The 13,239-nt window shown below is 51.9% G+C and overlaps 5 protein-coding genes across 5 annotated transcripts; 2 read left to right on the plus strand and 3 right to left on the minus strand.

The window, feature by feature from the left end:
* Positions 1-115: 115 nt before the first annotated feature.
* Positions 116-2,382, minus strand: CC84DRAFT_1127585 (MFS general substrate transporter). The gene is made up of 3 exons (XM_018175779.1): positions 1,835-2,382; positions 1,207-1,782; positions 116-1,160 (listed from the first exon to the last, which is right to left on the minus strand). The coding sequence occupies exons 1-3, from the start codon at positions 2,094-2,096 to the stop codon at positions 322-324; spliced, it is 1,677 nt and encodes a 558-aa protein (XP_018032052.1). The 5' UTR covers positions 2,097-2,382; the 3' UTR covers positions 116-321.
* CC84DRAFT_1262714 (uncharacterized protein) lies at positions 2,273-4,610 on the plus strand. Its single transcript, XM_018185168.1, has 5 exons — positions 2,273-2,430; positions 2,480-2,770; positions 2,824-3,033; positions 3,187-3,413; positions 3,461-4,610. The coding sequence occupies exons 2-5, from the start codon at positions 2,644-2,646 to the stop codon at positions 4,598-4,600; spliced, it is 1,704 nt and encodes a 567-aa protein (XP_018032053.1). The 5' UTR covers positions 2,273-2,430; positions 2,480-2,643; the 3' UTR covers positions 4,601-4,610.
* A 3,589-nt stretch (positions 4,611-8,199) lies between these two features.
* Positions 8,200-9,109, minus strand: CC84DRAFT_1167857 (uncharacterized protein; the record flags this gene model as incomplete). The annotated part of the gene is made up of 1 exon (XM_018179274.1): positions 8,200-9,109. A coding segment is annotated over exon 1 (607 nt), but the record flags the coding sequence as incomplete, so codon positions are not given.
* A 90-nt stretch (positions 9,110-9,199) lies between these two features.
* On the minus strand, positions 9,200-10,673 carry CC84DRAFT_211575 (uncharacterized protein). The gene is made up of 4 exons (XM_018185601.1): positions 10,153-10,673; positions 9,735-10,101; positions 9,564-9,690; positions 9,200-9,514 (listed from the first exon to the last, which is right to left on the minus strand). The coding sequence occupies exons 1-4, from the start codon at positions 10,351-10,353 to the stop codon at positions 9,442-9,444; spliced, it is 768 nt and encodes a 255-aa protein (XP_018032055.1). The 5' UTR covers positions 10,354-10,673; the 3' UTR covers positions 9,200-9,441.
* An 830-nt stretch (positions 10,674-11,503) lies between these two features.
* CC84DRAFT_1167860 (uncharacterized protein) lies at positions 11,504-13,227 on the plus strand. The gene is made up of 4 exons (XM_018179275.1): positions 11,504-12,128; positions 12,181-12,285; positions 12,335-12,717; positions 12,773-13,227. Exons 1-4 carry the CDS (start codon positions 11,946-11,948, stop codon positions 13,182-13,184), a joined length of 1,083 nt encoding a protein of 360 aa, XP_018032056.1. The 5' UTR covers positions 11,504-11,945; the 3' UTR covers positions 13,185-13,227.
* The last annotated feature ends 12 nt before the right edge of the window (positions 13,228-13,239 follow it).

Below are 13,239 nucleotides of genomic sequence, written 5' to 3' on the forward strand. Positions count from 1 at the left end.
AGTCGCAGCCAAAGGTACCTAAAGAAAGCATTGCGTTAGTATCCCGTCTTATCCTAAAAATTGATCTTCTCAAGGCCGCTTATTTAATGTAAATTTAGTGGGAGAACAAAGAGATGCATGATAACAGGGAGGAAGCTACTACGATGTATAAGTTAGATAGAGGCAAGATGATTAAGGCTCGTGGTTGCCTGAACGTGGGGAATGAGCAACGTCCTACAGCACCATCGGCGCTTATCATATGAAACCCCTCTGACATGCAGTAATCAGAGAATGTACATGTACATGCATCAAGAATGCTAATCGGCGACCTGACATTGATACTCATCTAGTCGATGTGCCGGGATTTGACGTTTCCTCTTTAGCCCCACCCGTGACCACGCCCTTCTCTTCTTGACTTTCGTTCGCCTCTCGATCCTCAGTAAGATCATCTGATTTAAAGGGCTGCTGTGTTTCATCTGGACGCTGCAGCCCTCGATCCTTGATCAGCAGACATCCAAGCAGGCAGAGTCCGATGAAAGGTACGTTCATAATGAAGACTGTTCGGCTTGCGTGCGCATAAGCTAGTAAAATCTCGTGCTTCTGAGCAGGCGACGCTCCAAGCGCCTTGAAATTCGGTGTTGCATACGTAGAGAGCGCAAGCGATACAAAGTCCGACGGCAATGCTTTCTTGAGCGAATTTTGCAGTACTGCGGCAGATATGGCGAGACCTACTGCACCTCCGAGGCTGCGTAGAAAGTTGCGGTTTGAGATGACGACTGCGCGTTGAGCCTTTGTGCAGTGTGCTTGCAGAGCGACAAGTGTAGGTTGGAAGACAAAACCAACGCCTACACCTTGCAGCACAAGGATGACAACAATAGCTGCAATAGACGTGTTCAGGTCGAACATGCAAGTCAGGCCAATCCCAAGGGTCCAGAGAAAGAAGCCAGACCAGATGACTTCTCCATAACGTTCTCGGCGCGATATGTACTGGCCCGAGAGGATAGAGGCTGTCATCTGCGCGCAAGGGATTGGCAGTACCAGAGCGGCGGAGAGAATCGGAGGCATCTCACGTGCGTTTTGGAAGAATAAAGGGAGGTAGTAAAGTTGTGAATAATACACGATGCCAAATAGGAAGTTTTGTAAGAGCATCACGCATATCGGTGCGGATGTGAACAGGGACACTAGTTGTGTTAGCTTGGCTCGCCGTCACAGCGACATTAGACTCACATGGCATCATAGGAAGTAACGCAACCCGATACTCAATAAAGAGGAAGGCCAGCATGCAACAGCCGCCGACGACCAGCATCGAAATGACCATTGCGGAGTCCCAAGGAAAGTAGCTTCCACCTCCTGACACCGGAATGAGTATCAAGATGATCGCCGCAGATCCCGCGAAAATGCCCCAGTAGTCGATCTTTTTGCAAAGAGCCCGGTAGTCTGGTTTTGACGCGACTTTGGGCACAGGGAGAGTGAAGTAGCAGACAGCACAACAAACTGCTGCAAGGGGACTGATCACCCAGAAGAGACCTCTCCATGTAGAATGCTGTACGAACGCTGCGGCGGCAAATGGGCCGACCATGTTTCCGAGCCCAACGCAGGAGCCTAGAATACCCTGGTATTTTCCTCGCTCTTTCAATGTGACGATGTCCGAAACGATCATCATGGCGAGTGACGTGATGCCGCCATTTGCAACACCAGCCAGCCCTCGGAAAACATAAAGCATTGTTGCATTTTGTGATAGTCCGCAGAGCAAGTCACTGATAGTCAAGAGTCCTAGAGCTGACATGAATACAGCTTTTCTCCCTGAAGCCTCACATCAGATATCGTAAATCCATTTGGATTTGACCGAACTCACCAAACAGGTCCGACATACGACCGTACAATACCTGAAAAACGGTGTTCGCAATCAACGCACTCGTTCCGGCCCAACTGACCGTGGCCTCAGCATTCAGTTCTCGGCCTATCGTAGGGAGCGCCACACCAATTCCATTCTGGTCGACGAAACAGATAAATAGCGATACTGCTAAGGCGCTGAATACAATCAAAAGCTCTTTCTTCGGGAGTAAGTCGGTCTGGTCGAAGACAGCGGCTTCGGCAGCTTTCTGTCGATCTTTCATAACCGAAGGACGGGCACCAGGCCAAAGGAACTGCGAGCTCTTTGTTTATAGCAACCAGGAACAATGTCCTGAATTAAGCTGAGAATACGCATGTCGTCCTTCGTCGCAAGTTTTGCGGTGATCGGCTAGTTTGCCCCACTGGTCCCCAGTACTTTTCGGACTCTTCGTACATCCCCCGCGGCCGCGCGCCGCGCGTCGGAGAATGCCCGAAGACTAACGCAGCCCACGATGCGGCATCGCTAGTAGGATGGTGATAATCGGAGGTCCTATGCACGAAATAGAGCGCAAGTGCTGGTGGAATGACCGGGGACGGCAAGCGCTACTGCAGTACCTGGTGCGAAAGAAGTGAGCCCATCGGAGCTCCGACGCTAACACACGATAAGCCCTACGACAATCATCTCTATCTCATCTGCACAAGAAACTATGGAGAACGCCATGCCAAAAGATGTTAACAAGATTCTTGTCGTTGCGCATATATGTCGCTCTGGTCGTGCGACGACCAGAGCACATCTTCAACGCGATCTGAGCGACACCCCGCATCGACACGATGTCAGGATTCCTACGTAAAGCTCGCAATGCTATAGGCTCACCTAAAGTGCTTCGCAACGAGTCAAACATCGTGAGATCAGATGGAGCTTTGCGATACAACGAGGACTTGCTTCCAAGTCCTCCAGGTGAGTGCATCGCCGCCGCGTAAAGTCTTCCGACAACAACTAACTCGGATCAGAGGACAGAAGATGGAAATGGCAGCATTACTTTGCGTACTATCTTACCATGACTTTTAGCCCTAGTAGTTATAATCTTGGTGCTACATTGATCTCCATTGGACTCGCATGGTGGCATGGCATGATTGCCGCAGTCATCGGAAGCGCCATCTTGACTGTCTTAGTGGTGCTAAATAGTCGTGGCGCCATCAAGTACTTCATCGGATTCCCTGGTACGAAACCCGGGGGTTAAAAGTGATTGTCTCCTGCTATTATCATTATCTGAGAACTTCAGACTCTGGTCATAAACGGAGCTTAAACAGCCACATCCCACCTAATTTCCCATTATTTTGAGCACTTCACTGACTTTGTTCTCCACACCTTAGTATACGTTCGTGCCGCGGCAGGAGTCCGTGGTGCCAGCCTGTACATTCTGGTCCGTGCTATAGTCGCCATCGTATACTTTGCTACGCAAACCTACTATGGCGGACGTATTACTTCGGTCTTCATGCGCGGCATCTTCGGCAATGGCTACTACAATATTCCGAACCACCTTCCAGCCAGCGCTGGGATCACGTCTCGCGACTTGCTCAGTTTCCTCCTCTTTTGGATGGCAAGTGCACGACATTCATCCTATAGATACGGCGCTAACTTCCGAAGGTGCAAATGCCTGTCATGTTCATCCATCCGAAAGTGCTTCGTCACCTGTTCGTCGTCAAAGCCGTCTACACAACCATTGCTCTCTTTGGTGTGCTCGGATGGGCGATCAGCGCGAACGGAGGGACTCTGGGAAATTTCGATTACACGACCAAGCAAGCTCGCCTATCCGGTTCCGCTCTTGTCTGGCCGATGATCCAGGCCATCAACTCGGTCATGGGTGCACTCGCGCCTGTCCTCATCAACCAACCCGACATTGCTCGGTACGGCCACTCTTACAAAGACGTCACATGGAGCCAGGGCATGGGTATCCTGATCAGCAAAGTCTTGGTCATGTTCCTCGGAACAGCAACCACATCGGCGGCGACAAGCGTGCTCGGAGCGAGCTACTGGAATGTGTGGGATCTCTACGACGCTATTCTTAACAAGTACTGGAACCACGGAGCCCGAGCCGGAGTGGTGTTCGCATCATTCGGTATGATGCTGGCCATCCTGATCACGAATGCGGGAAGCAATTCACTTCCTGTCGGGGCCGACCTAACGGGACTGTTCCCTCGATGGCTCACTATCGTTCGAGGTCAGATTCTCTGCGCAGTCCTCGCACCTTTGCTTGTGCCGTGGAAGATCATCGCCAATGCGGCCTCGTTCCTCACCTTCTTGGGCTCTTATACGGTCTTCTTGATGCCGATTTGCGCTTGCATGATTGTCGATTATTGGTATGTGAGACGAGGAAACTTCCATGTGCCTTCTCTGTATGTCAACTCCCCCAAAGCCCCATACACGTACTACAAAGGGTGGAATCTGCGTATGCTTGCGCCATGGGTGGCTGGTGTTGCTTTTACCGTGCATGGCGTTGCTGGGTCGCTGGACCCAGACTCAGTTGCGACTGCCAGCAAGAATATGTACAAGCTTGGCTTTGTCCTATCGTTCTTGATGGGCGGTCTAGTGTACTTTGTACTGTGCCTGATCTGGCCGCCACCGATACTTCCAGGGGGCGAAGAGAGGGAGCTTCGCTTTGAGGAGATGGCTGCTAATGAGGGGTTCTTTGATCACGAGAGCGTCGCGACGATTACAGGGGTGGTCGAGGGAGAAGAGGTGGAATCGAGCAGTTACTCAGCTCACGGCAAAGAAGATAAGGTATGATCTAGCCGATAGTAGTCTATCTAGGCCTATGGTTGTCAGCGCACTTGATAATACACGCATCTTAACTGACCGAGCCCGCATGATTGTCGTGATGTACTAGGAGGCCATATCGCGTCTGGCAACATGCTACGTGTAAGACGCTTCGGTGCTGCCAGTGCAACTCGATATAACTTGGTGCCGCTTGCCAGCCACATCTTAATCTGTCGTGAGCTACCTGGACACCCCAAGATTGAGGTGAAGAAGACTCGACTTGTTGTACTCCAACATCACACTAACACAGAAGAGAACATCCAATCCGAATTTATGATGGATGGTATCATTTCCAAAGCCGTAGACGCTAGTACTAGTCTATAGCGACCTTCTAGCGCACGAGAAGTCCTATATAGAGCAAACCCCCGCATATCCCTTCTGCTCATCTACCACCTCCACCTCTTCCCTCTCCGCTACATTATCCTACAACCCGAGTAACGCTCAAACTCAAGCTGAGAGACTGGCGGCTTGGTCTCTACTAGAATGGGCTTCGGGTACGCTTATACTCATTGAAGTAAGGTTGAAAATACAGACGTTCAAGCCGGGCTGGGCAGACTGTTGACTACGGACGTTTTGGATCGATGATGCCAGTCGGGGGCCATGAGCCATGACGCCACCTCCAAGAGCAGCAACTTAGCTTCGACTTCGATAACTCTGGGGCTGAAGCTGTAGACTGATTCTGGTAACGAAGTTAAAAGGTGGTACCGTCGGTATGCTAGGTAATCGTGACGGAGGTCATATTTATTCATCATTGACTTACGACGTAAGGACATGCATTCGGGAAAGTTGTCGGGTGTCCTAAGTGGCGCAGATGGTGGTATTGTAAATTGCGATTCACAAATGTGAGGCGAGCAAGGCCTCATCGCATAGCACACGCAGCCCCACGAGCCCCAGCAGCGCTATCCGCGGTTTTACGCGACGGTCTCGAAGCGTCGGACTGCTCGACTGCAGCATAGTGTCTTTCTCGATTCACTTTTAGGACGATGGTCAGCTGCTGAGGAAAAATTAGCCAAGGTAGTGCGTGAGTTGTCCGTTCGCTCCTACCGCTAGTCGCAATCAGTGGTGAAGAATGTGTGGCACAGCAGCTTTGCAGCGAGAGCCAGTTCCCATTATATCCCGCCGATTCATTTCACTTCGAAGCTGCATCTCGGATGCTTCCCGTAGGCACCCTACGTTGTACATTTAGGACCAAAGTGCGAAGGCTGTTTTCTCGCGTCTGTTGATTCTTGGGAAGCTCAGCACACAACGCGTATTTCGAAATTGGGCAGCGCACCGGGCCAGCAAGGCCACTGGGGAACTCGGCCATTGTTTGGCGCTGCTGCTGTGGCGGGCATGTCGCCCAGCTGTTCTCGCGATATTGACAACCACGCTCGTGAACACGTAGCATCGCAAGAGGCCCGTAAATTCTTGGATACGGAATCAGGTCAATACTGCCTTGGGAAACCCTCGCTGTTTGTTTTGATTGTCACATTCGAATCAATGTCTCGCCCACCCGTGGGTTGGTCTCGGTGCTGTCCTGGGTCTTGTACGACCAGATCGTCACGCTGCCGATGGAACCTACCTGAGCTCGTAGCAGAATTTTAGCCATCGACTAGGAATCTGTGTGCGGTACCGCCTGATGTGGGTTCATCTGCGATACCTGTTCAGGGTGCCGCTGAAGCAGCCCATGCCCGGGCCTGGAGACACGCCCACGTAGCCGTCTCTTGAGCTGCTTGAGCCTGTAGCAAGACCTGATATTCACCACGGCTGTTCGATGGTGTCTTGGACCGCCCAGATTGACTTCGCATGCAGTGCCTGTACAGCTTGCCGCTCGAGAAACCCATCTACGCGACTCTTAAGGCCGCCCTCAACGCGCCGTCCGCTGGTCACCCACCCAGCTGTGTGTGCGAAAGTGCTGTTCTGGGGCGCTAAGCCCTTTGGAGCCGGCGAGGCACCGACTGTCTGTGCGTTCACGTGATGCGCTAGCGTCCAGCTAGCGGCTCGGCGAAAAAATCTATATAATGCGTGAGACCTCCGTCCCTCTCTTCTCTTCTTTAGCTCTCTTTGCCTTTTGGCTTAGATCAAGTGTAGTATCTGTTCTTTTCAGTTTAATCTCTGAAACGAGTCTACGGACTCATTCAAGATTATTCCTATTTTTGTACCTGGGTCTCCTCTCACTGGGCTTGCTCATAGTTGAGACCACAGTGTCGCTGGTCTTGCACTACCTCCAGCCGACGCGAACCTTTTTCATTGAGCTGCTTTGGCGTTGCTGAGCACTTGAGGAAGAAGTTTTCTTGCCCATGTCCATCTGTCTTGTAGTGTTGATTCGTGGGCGATGGTAATTGCTCTCAAACGTCGCTGCGGACGAGACGCGTGGCAAGCAGCATGCGACCAACACAGCTGCCGGTTGCTCTGCCTTCTCAACCACGCCCGCCTGCCGCCACGCCGTTGCTGCTGTCGCGGATCCCTCGCCGTCGTGAAATCGCTGCCATCGAAGTGTCCGTTCATCACCGCAGCGAGCCTAGAGCCCGTTTGCTCAGTGTAGCTTGACACAACTGAGCTTATAGTCGACATGCCGCATCCGTCCACCATCTCTGAGAACATAATTCTTGTCCGTCCGTTGTCGCTGGACTGCTGTCGTCACGGATCGCTCGCCCCGGTTGAAGCTGTACGCTGGCGCCATCGTCGAATCTATTCCAACATTGCAGCGGAGCTTGAATCCTTGGACACTCTCTCACAAGCTCAAGACATCCCGAGACAAGTCAGCTCACTGTCAACATAGCTCTACCGGCCCTCTCTGCTAATCGAACCTGCGCCGCCCACCCCCGTTGCAACGTCGAACTCTGGACTTCTCGATCCACATGCCAGCCTCAAGGCTTGAGCGAAACCACACTCTGTCCCCGTGAGCAGAGGTTCTGCGGATACAACTCAATACATGTTGCAACTGCTGACTCTAGAGTTATTAGTGTAGCGTGCCCCATGTTGTCTGGCGTCTTTTCATCTGTGCCGACGTGATTCGTTTCGATCAAGGCCAAAAGTAACCTCGGCAAGATTGCCGCACTTGAGGGTAGAAGCTATCCGAGCAGTATCATAGTTTGTGCGTTTAACATCTGGGATGTAGAACGCGGACGTTTTGATGATGTCAGGAGAGACGGTCATATCTTTGTGTGGCTTTGGCTTCCTTCCATACACCATTCACTCTTGGGAGCGTGATATCCGGCCACTAACGCAGATATTTTGTTCCTCAAACATGCGGTGGAATCGATGAACAACTTTTACTGAGCTTGTGCCCTATGATGCTTAGTTTGCATTATTGTTATCCTGCTGCTTACGGTTGCGTAGAATTTTCCTTCAGATTATAACGCTCTAGGTGGTCTTACGCTCCTCAATCGTCTCATTATTCTAACATCCACTGAGGTAGAGCACGTACTTTTTTGCAATGATATGTGGAGTACAGTATCCGTCCTGTTAACGGGAAAGGGCGTAGTGCAAGCAGGGGAATATCGAATGCACGAGACTCGCACAGAAAGAAAAATAGATCGGGGATGAGTCAGGTAAGCAAATGTTTGGGCTGTCAACGCGACCATAACCGTGAATGGATTTGATTACCATATACATGAAACGAAAACCAGTAACAAAATCAACAGTAGCGTTCCCACTTCGAAACTGCCACACAATTTCCCTTCCTTTCCCCTCGCCTTTCTGTACATTGTCTAGTTCGAGAACATCTTCTCACTCAGCTCACCCTCACCTCCGTCGTCCGCATAATCCCCCCAACAACACCTCCACAGCTCTCGTCACTCCCAATCCGTCTTATGGTTTTCTCCTCCTCGCTCCCCTCGCATGTCTCCCCGCTCCCACACCCGCTCGTAACACTAACCGCATACCCGCTCTTCGCCCCGCCAACAACAAGCTCCGCAGGCCTCTCCACCTCGCTCATTGCCTTACTGCATGTCCGCGGCCGCGCAGCCTGCATCTCCCGGTCAAAAGGCGGCACCGTAAACGTGGATGTAAAGTTCGTGAATGTGGTGAACACGGTAAGATTGGACGGGGTACGGCTGTGCGCGCGCGAGCGCGTTATGGAGGGTGCTTCAAAGAGGTCGAAGTCGAGGTCAGAGGTGTGGTCGTGGAAGCGCGCGGGCTTCGGGCGCGGCAAGGAGAGGAAGGTAGGTGTGCCGTATGACTGAGGGTAGGGTGATGGCGGCGGCGAGTTTGCATCTTGGTCGTGGTGGTGGTCTGAGGGTTTCGATGAGCAGCGGCTAGGGGAGAGGTTGGTGAAGAAGTCGGAGACAGTGGTGAGGAGCGGTTTGAGGGTGGGCAGACAAGCTGCTGTCATGCCAGCGGCCATTTGAATGCTTAGATTGATCGTCAGCGGAGTGCTTCGCGGTGGTTTCGCTCGTCGTTTACAGCGATGCCTGGACAAAAGAAACGAAAGCGATGATGAGCAGACCAAAACAACGCAAAACAAAACCCCACGAGATCATCCGCAATCTTTTGATGCCGACGATCACAAGCGCGCCTGTCCACGAGGCCCAACAAACTTATATCCCGCCGCCCACGGGTCCAGCCTCAAAGCGGCAAAATAATAAGCCGTTACCATGCCCACGGGTCGCCGTGGAACCGACCGTGGTACATGTGCGACCACCTGCGACACACGCGCATCCGGCCGCAATCTTGCACCACGAAAATCTGTAGCTACGGCGCATGACACAGAAACAGGACCGATGAGTGGGAGAGTGGCGGAACTTACACGCTGCAAATGCATATTGTTGCGGCATGGCTGTTGGGCTGTTCAGCTGGGAGTGCTGTGGAGACGGGAGGGGTGGGGTGCCTTACGTGAATAGGAACGTGGTGTTGCGCAGATTGTATAGGTTGGCGAGTCTGATGACGGCGGCGGTGGTGGAGCTAGGTTCATGGGTGAGCTTGGGCAGGTGTGTTTTCCGGGGGCACGTACATGAGGCCGAGAGCTGTGACCGTGACTCGGGTTATCAGGAAGAGCTTGTTGCGGACAGCATGGTGTGAACTCCAGAGCGCCGACATGGGAAGTAGGGAAAGGGTGAGATTTGTTGCGGCATCGATCGCTGGGTATAGTCAGTGCTAGCACATCGACAGAGCACAGACTTACAATTATAGATAATAAGCATGTTGCTGAAGGTATTGTACTGCATACATCTGGCATCTTCCGTCCGTTCAAGCTCCCACGCTGCTCCGACTGGTACGCATTGGAGGAGCACATTGGAAAACCAAGTGAGACCTGTTGATGTGACGATTGCGGCTGTGATGCACAGGAGCCGCCTGTACACGGTTCTCTTAACGGTACGAAGGAGAAGGAAGATGGCTGATGTTTTCGTAGCCGTAATGCTGAAAATCGAGAAAAGATCGAATATCCAGAGGGAAAGGATGGCTTTCCCCGTGTTCCCATTAGCGAAACCCTCCCACCTGCTGATCAGGTTGATTAGAATCAGTGATGCTAGAGCCACGACTAAACCGATCTAACGATGCTTGTCAGCTGTAATGCAATGTATTCGATTCAAATCACTTACGGCAGCCCCCAGTATAAGCCAGTCATCGATGGCGAAGAAGCGGAGTAGTCTTATACGCGTGTAGACTCTGAGCAAGAAGATCAACAGCGCGAATGAAACCAGCGTAGCGGCAGTGGCAAGATAGGAAGGCTCCTTGCTGTAAGTCGAGGCTTGGATGCTCACGGCTTGAGTATGCAGCGCCTGTCTCACACCGACATGCATATCGTTCGCTTGCTTGCTTCGCCGGCTCGATCGGTGGTACCATTCGCGCAGGGTATCCGGTATTGTACAGTGATTAGCACGACTGATGTTTAATGTCTACTCGATAGCATCCTTCTTGCGAGACGATGAGGCTTTTTTATGAAGACTTTGCAACATGTGCGACGCCCTACTCGCGAGCCTTGCGCTGGCGGTGTCACGACATGATCCTTGTGTTGTGTCGCCTGCCAATCTGCACGCTCGAGACGAGGAGTCGTGGCCAGCGGTTCGGCATCTACTCTGGGGAAGATAGCGCAGGGATGGTGACGGAAGGCAGAAATTGCGTCTGAATGTGGAGTGAAGGAAGTCAAGGGTACCTGCGTCGCTTGGATGCAGAGTTCGGAAAGAGCTGCATATACGAGCGTCACGAGGCAAGAGCAACGGTAACGTCCGGCAGTCGATTATATGAGTATGCAGATCAGTTTTTCGTTCCTTTTCTTCGGAGGTCGACCTGGAGCGGACATCGATGAGTTAGAAAAACGAATGCCTCAGCCATGCGTAAGCGGTGCAACAGCTCGTGTATGTCATTTCCACCACCGCCCCGGAAGAAATTGACTCACTCAACGCACGTTATGTTCCCTTTCTCTCGGAGCGCAACAAAGTCTGTTGAGCGATGTAAAGATTCGAGACTTGAGGTTCAATCCACCAAAATCGAGATCGCACTAGAGCCGATCAACGGAAGGAAAGTCGCAAGTGAGGCTGCATCTCGGTAAATGCCAGACGATGGCCTGCGCTCAGCTTCGGCTGCAGGACCGTTGTCGAGTTTGGTCGATATCGTGTTGGCGCTATCGTGTTGGCGCTGTGCGTACAGTATGTCTGCAAGTCAGGAAGAAACCCGTAACCTCCAAACATTGACCCCATTTGGAGCCCAAATCATCTCGGCTGGAACCGAGAAACTTTACGTATTGCAGCGCTCCCAGACGGCGTGTCATTCGCTCGGAATCGGACTAACTTCTGTCTCGAATCATTGGATGGGATGTGAAGAGGTGTTGCGGACCTAGAGTGTGGTTCGACGCGCGGGGTTGAAGCGTGGAGCTAGCGCTCGACCTGGATCACTGCAGGAGTTCCATCCGAGCTAGGTGAGTCGTCTTTCGACTGGTGACCACTGAGTTCGGGATCTTGTACAATCGACAGACATCGCGTTTTTAAACACATATATTGACAGCCGATGCTCAACGCCAAGAGCCGAACCTGGGGTTTAGCTGAACAGCCTCATCTTATGACCAATAATGTTGCCAGAACAAACTCCTACGGAAAACGCGCTGCAAACCTTCCGGATGGTTCGGAAGTGTCATTAGTATGCGTGAAGGTCGACCCTGGATACACTTGGAGGCGGGCTGACATTGCGGTCTGGCCCGCCGCGCAACCCTACTTTCATAACACAGTCTTCTGCGCATCCGAATAACGCAACTTGATTTCAAGAGTTTGGAACCGAGGATCCCAGCTATAGCTCAGAATACGCAGCAGATTCTGTACTCGGCACTGGCCCAAGGACGATTGCAGCCCCCACTGTCTCGAATGACCAGTTCACGACCAAGAACAGGTCTTTTGGTGCAATGGCCGAACTGCCTACAGAAGAACAGGCTAAACTGGCAAAAGAAAACAGAAGCTTCGAAATAATCATAATCGTAAGCTCCTTCACCATATTTGCCATGATCGCCGTCGGCCTCCGCCTCTTTACGCGCCTCAAGATCACCAAGATGTTCGGACAAGAAGATGTCTTCATAATTTTTGCCATGGTGAGAAATACCATGTCCCTCAACCTTAGACTACTCTAATGCGGGTATGTAGGCCTCAGCCATCGCACTGGGCGGGTTCCAGATCAAAGAAGCTGCATGGGGCAACGGCCGGCATCAATTGTTTATGGACCAGACTGCCACTGAGTGGATGTTGATAGTATGATCTGCGCAGTCCTTCAAGTCCGATCTACCACTGATTGAGACAGTACCTTTATTGCAGCATCCCCACCTACAACATTGCCCTATTCTTCGTCCGAATCTCGATATTACTACAATATCGCCGCATCTTCGTATTTTCACGTGGTGTGTGGAGCGCAAACACATTTCTTATGGGTGTCAGCGCGGCATTCGCATTGGAGTCGGTCTTTGTTGGGGTGTTTCAGTGTGTCCCGATTGATGCATTCTGGGACACCAAGAAGATGCCAGCCGCACGCTGCATCAACGTAATCGCGTGGTACTATGCCAATGCCGGGTTAAACGTTGCTGTTGATCTACTTATAGCTGTGTTACCAGTGCGAGCTATCTGGCGCCTTCACATCCCTGCAAAGCAGAAGGTTGCCGTACAGCTAATTCTTACAATGGGCTGGGTGTGAGTTGCCTCCCCTTGCCTACCGGTCTTCATAGCAAGTGCTTATCCACGGTAGTATCTGTATCGTATCGATCCTTAGGCTTCATTCATTGATCGTACTCGGCAAGCACCCAGAGGACATTTCGTGGCACGGCGCTGCGCCAGCCTACTTCTCTGCGATAGAGGTCAACCTAGGCATCGTGTGTGCTTCACTGCCAGCTCTGAAGCCTTTAATTGCTAGGGTAGTACCGGAATTTCTGATGCGACAACTCAGCCATTTAAGCCGCCTCACCAGGACTGCGACCTCCGATCATCAGTCATGTATGCTTTCAGAAGATGACCATCGCTGGCATGCGGCGATTGGCGACGATCTCACGCCGCCTTCGCCTCTGCCACCTGATCAGGTCTTCGTCACGAGGGAGTTCGGACGACACTCTGAAATTAATACGAATTTGGGAGAGGTTGAGAGGACATATCACACGGGCTGACCCAAAACGATAGCCCTTGGGAATCTACCTCATACTGCTGTAACTTACTTCGCTA

The sequence above is a fragment of the Paraphaeosphaeria sporulosa genome, assembly GCF_001642045.1.
Source record: "Paraphaeosphaeria sporulosa strain AP3s5-JAC2a unplaced genomic scaffold CC84scaffold_10, whole genome shotgun sequence".
Taxonomy (NCBI): Eukaryota; Fungi; Ascomycota; class Dothideomycetes; order Pleosporales; family Didymosphaeriaceae; genus Paraphaeosphaeria; species Paraphaeosphaeria sporulosa.

Excerpts from the sequence above, each read along its gene's own strand:
- CC84DRAFT_1127585 (XM_018175779.1), bottom strand. The coding sequence starts at position 2,096 with ATGAAAGATCGACAGAAAGCTGCCGAAGCCGCTGTCTTCGACCAGACC. Across the intron at positions 1,783-1,834 it reads TCGTATGTCGGACCTGTTTG|GGAGAAAAGCTGTATTCATG; the intron begins GTGAGTTCGGTC and ends GTGAGGCTTCAG. Across the intron at positions 1,161-1,206 it reads GTTACTTCCTATGATGCCAT|TGTCCCTGTTCACATCCGCA; the intron begins GTGAGTCTAATG and ends TAACACAACTAG.
- CC84DRAFT_1262714 (XM_018185168.1), top strand. The coding sequence starts at position 2,644 with ATGTCAGGATTCCTACGTAAAGCTCGCAATGCTATAGGCTCACCTAAA. Across the intron at positions 2,771-2,823 it reads CTTGCTTCCAAGTCCTCCAG|AGGACAGAAGATGGAAATGG; the intron begins GTGAGTGCATCG and ends AACTCGGATCAG. Across the intron at positions 3,414-3,460 it reads GTTTCCTCCTCTTTTGGATG|GTGCAAATGCCTGTCATGTT; the intron begins GCAAGTGCACGA and ends TAACTTCCGAAG.
- CC84DRAFT_211575 (XM_018185601.1), bottom strand. The coding sequence starts at position 10,353 with ATGCATGTCGGTGTGAGACAGGCGCTGCATACTCAAGCCGTGAGCATC. Across the intron at positions 10,102-10,152 it reads GGCTTATACTGGGGGCTGCC|ATCGGTTTAGTCGTGGCTCT; the intron begins GTAAGTGATTTG and ends AAGCATCGTTAG. Across the intron at positions 9,515-9,563 it reads GTCACAGCTCTCGGCCTCAT|CTCCACCACCGCCGCCGTCA; the intron begins GTACGTGCCCCC and ends CCATGAACCTAG.
- CC84DRAFT_1167860 (XM_018179275.1), top strand. The coding sequence starts at position 11,946 with ATGGCCGAACTGCCTACAGAAGAACAGGCTAAACTGGCAAAAGAAAAC. Across the intron at positions 12,286-12,334 it reads CCACTGAGTGGATGTTGATA|TACCTTTATTGCAGCATCCC; the intron begins GTATGATCTGCG and ends TGATTGAGACAG. Across the intron at positions 12,718-12,772 it reads ATTCTTACAATGGGCTGGGT|TATCTGTATCGTATCGATCC; the intron begins GTGAGTTGCCTC and ends TATCCACGGTAG.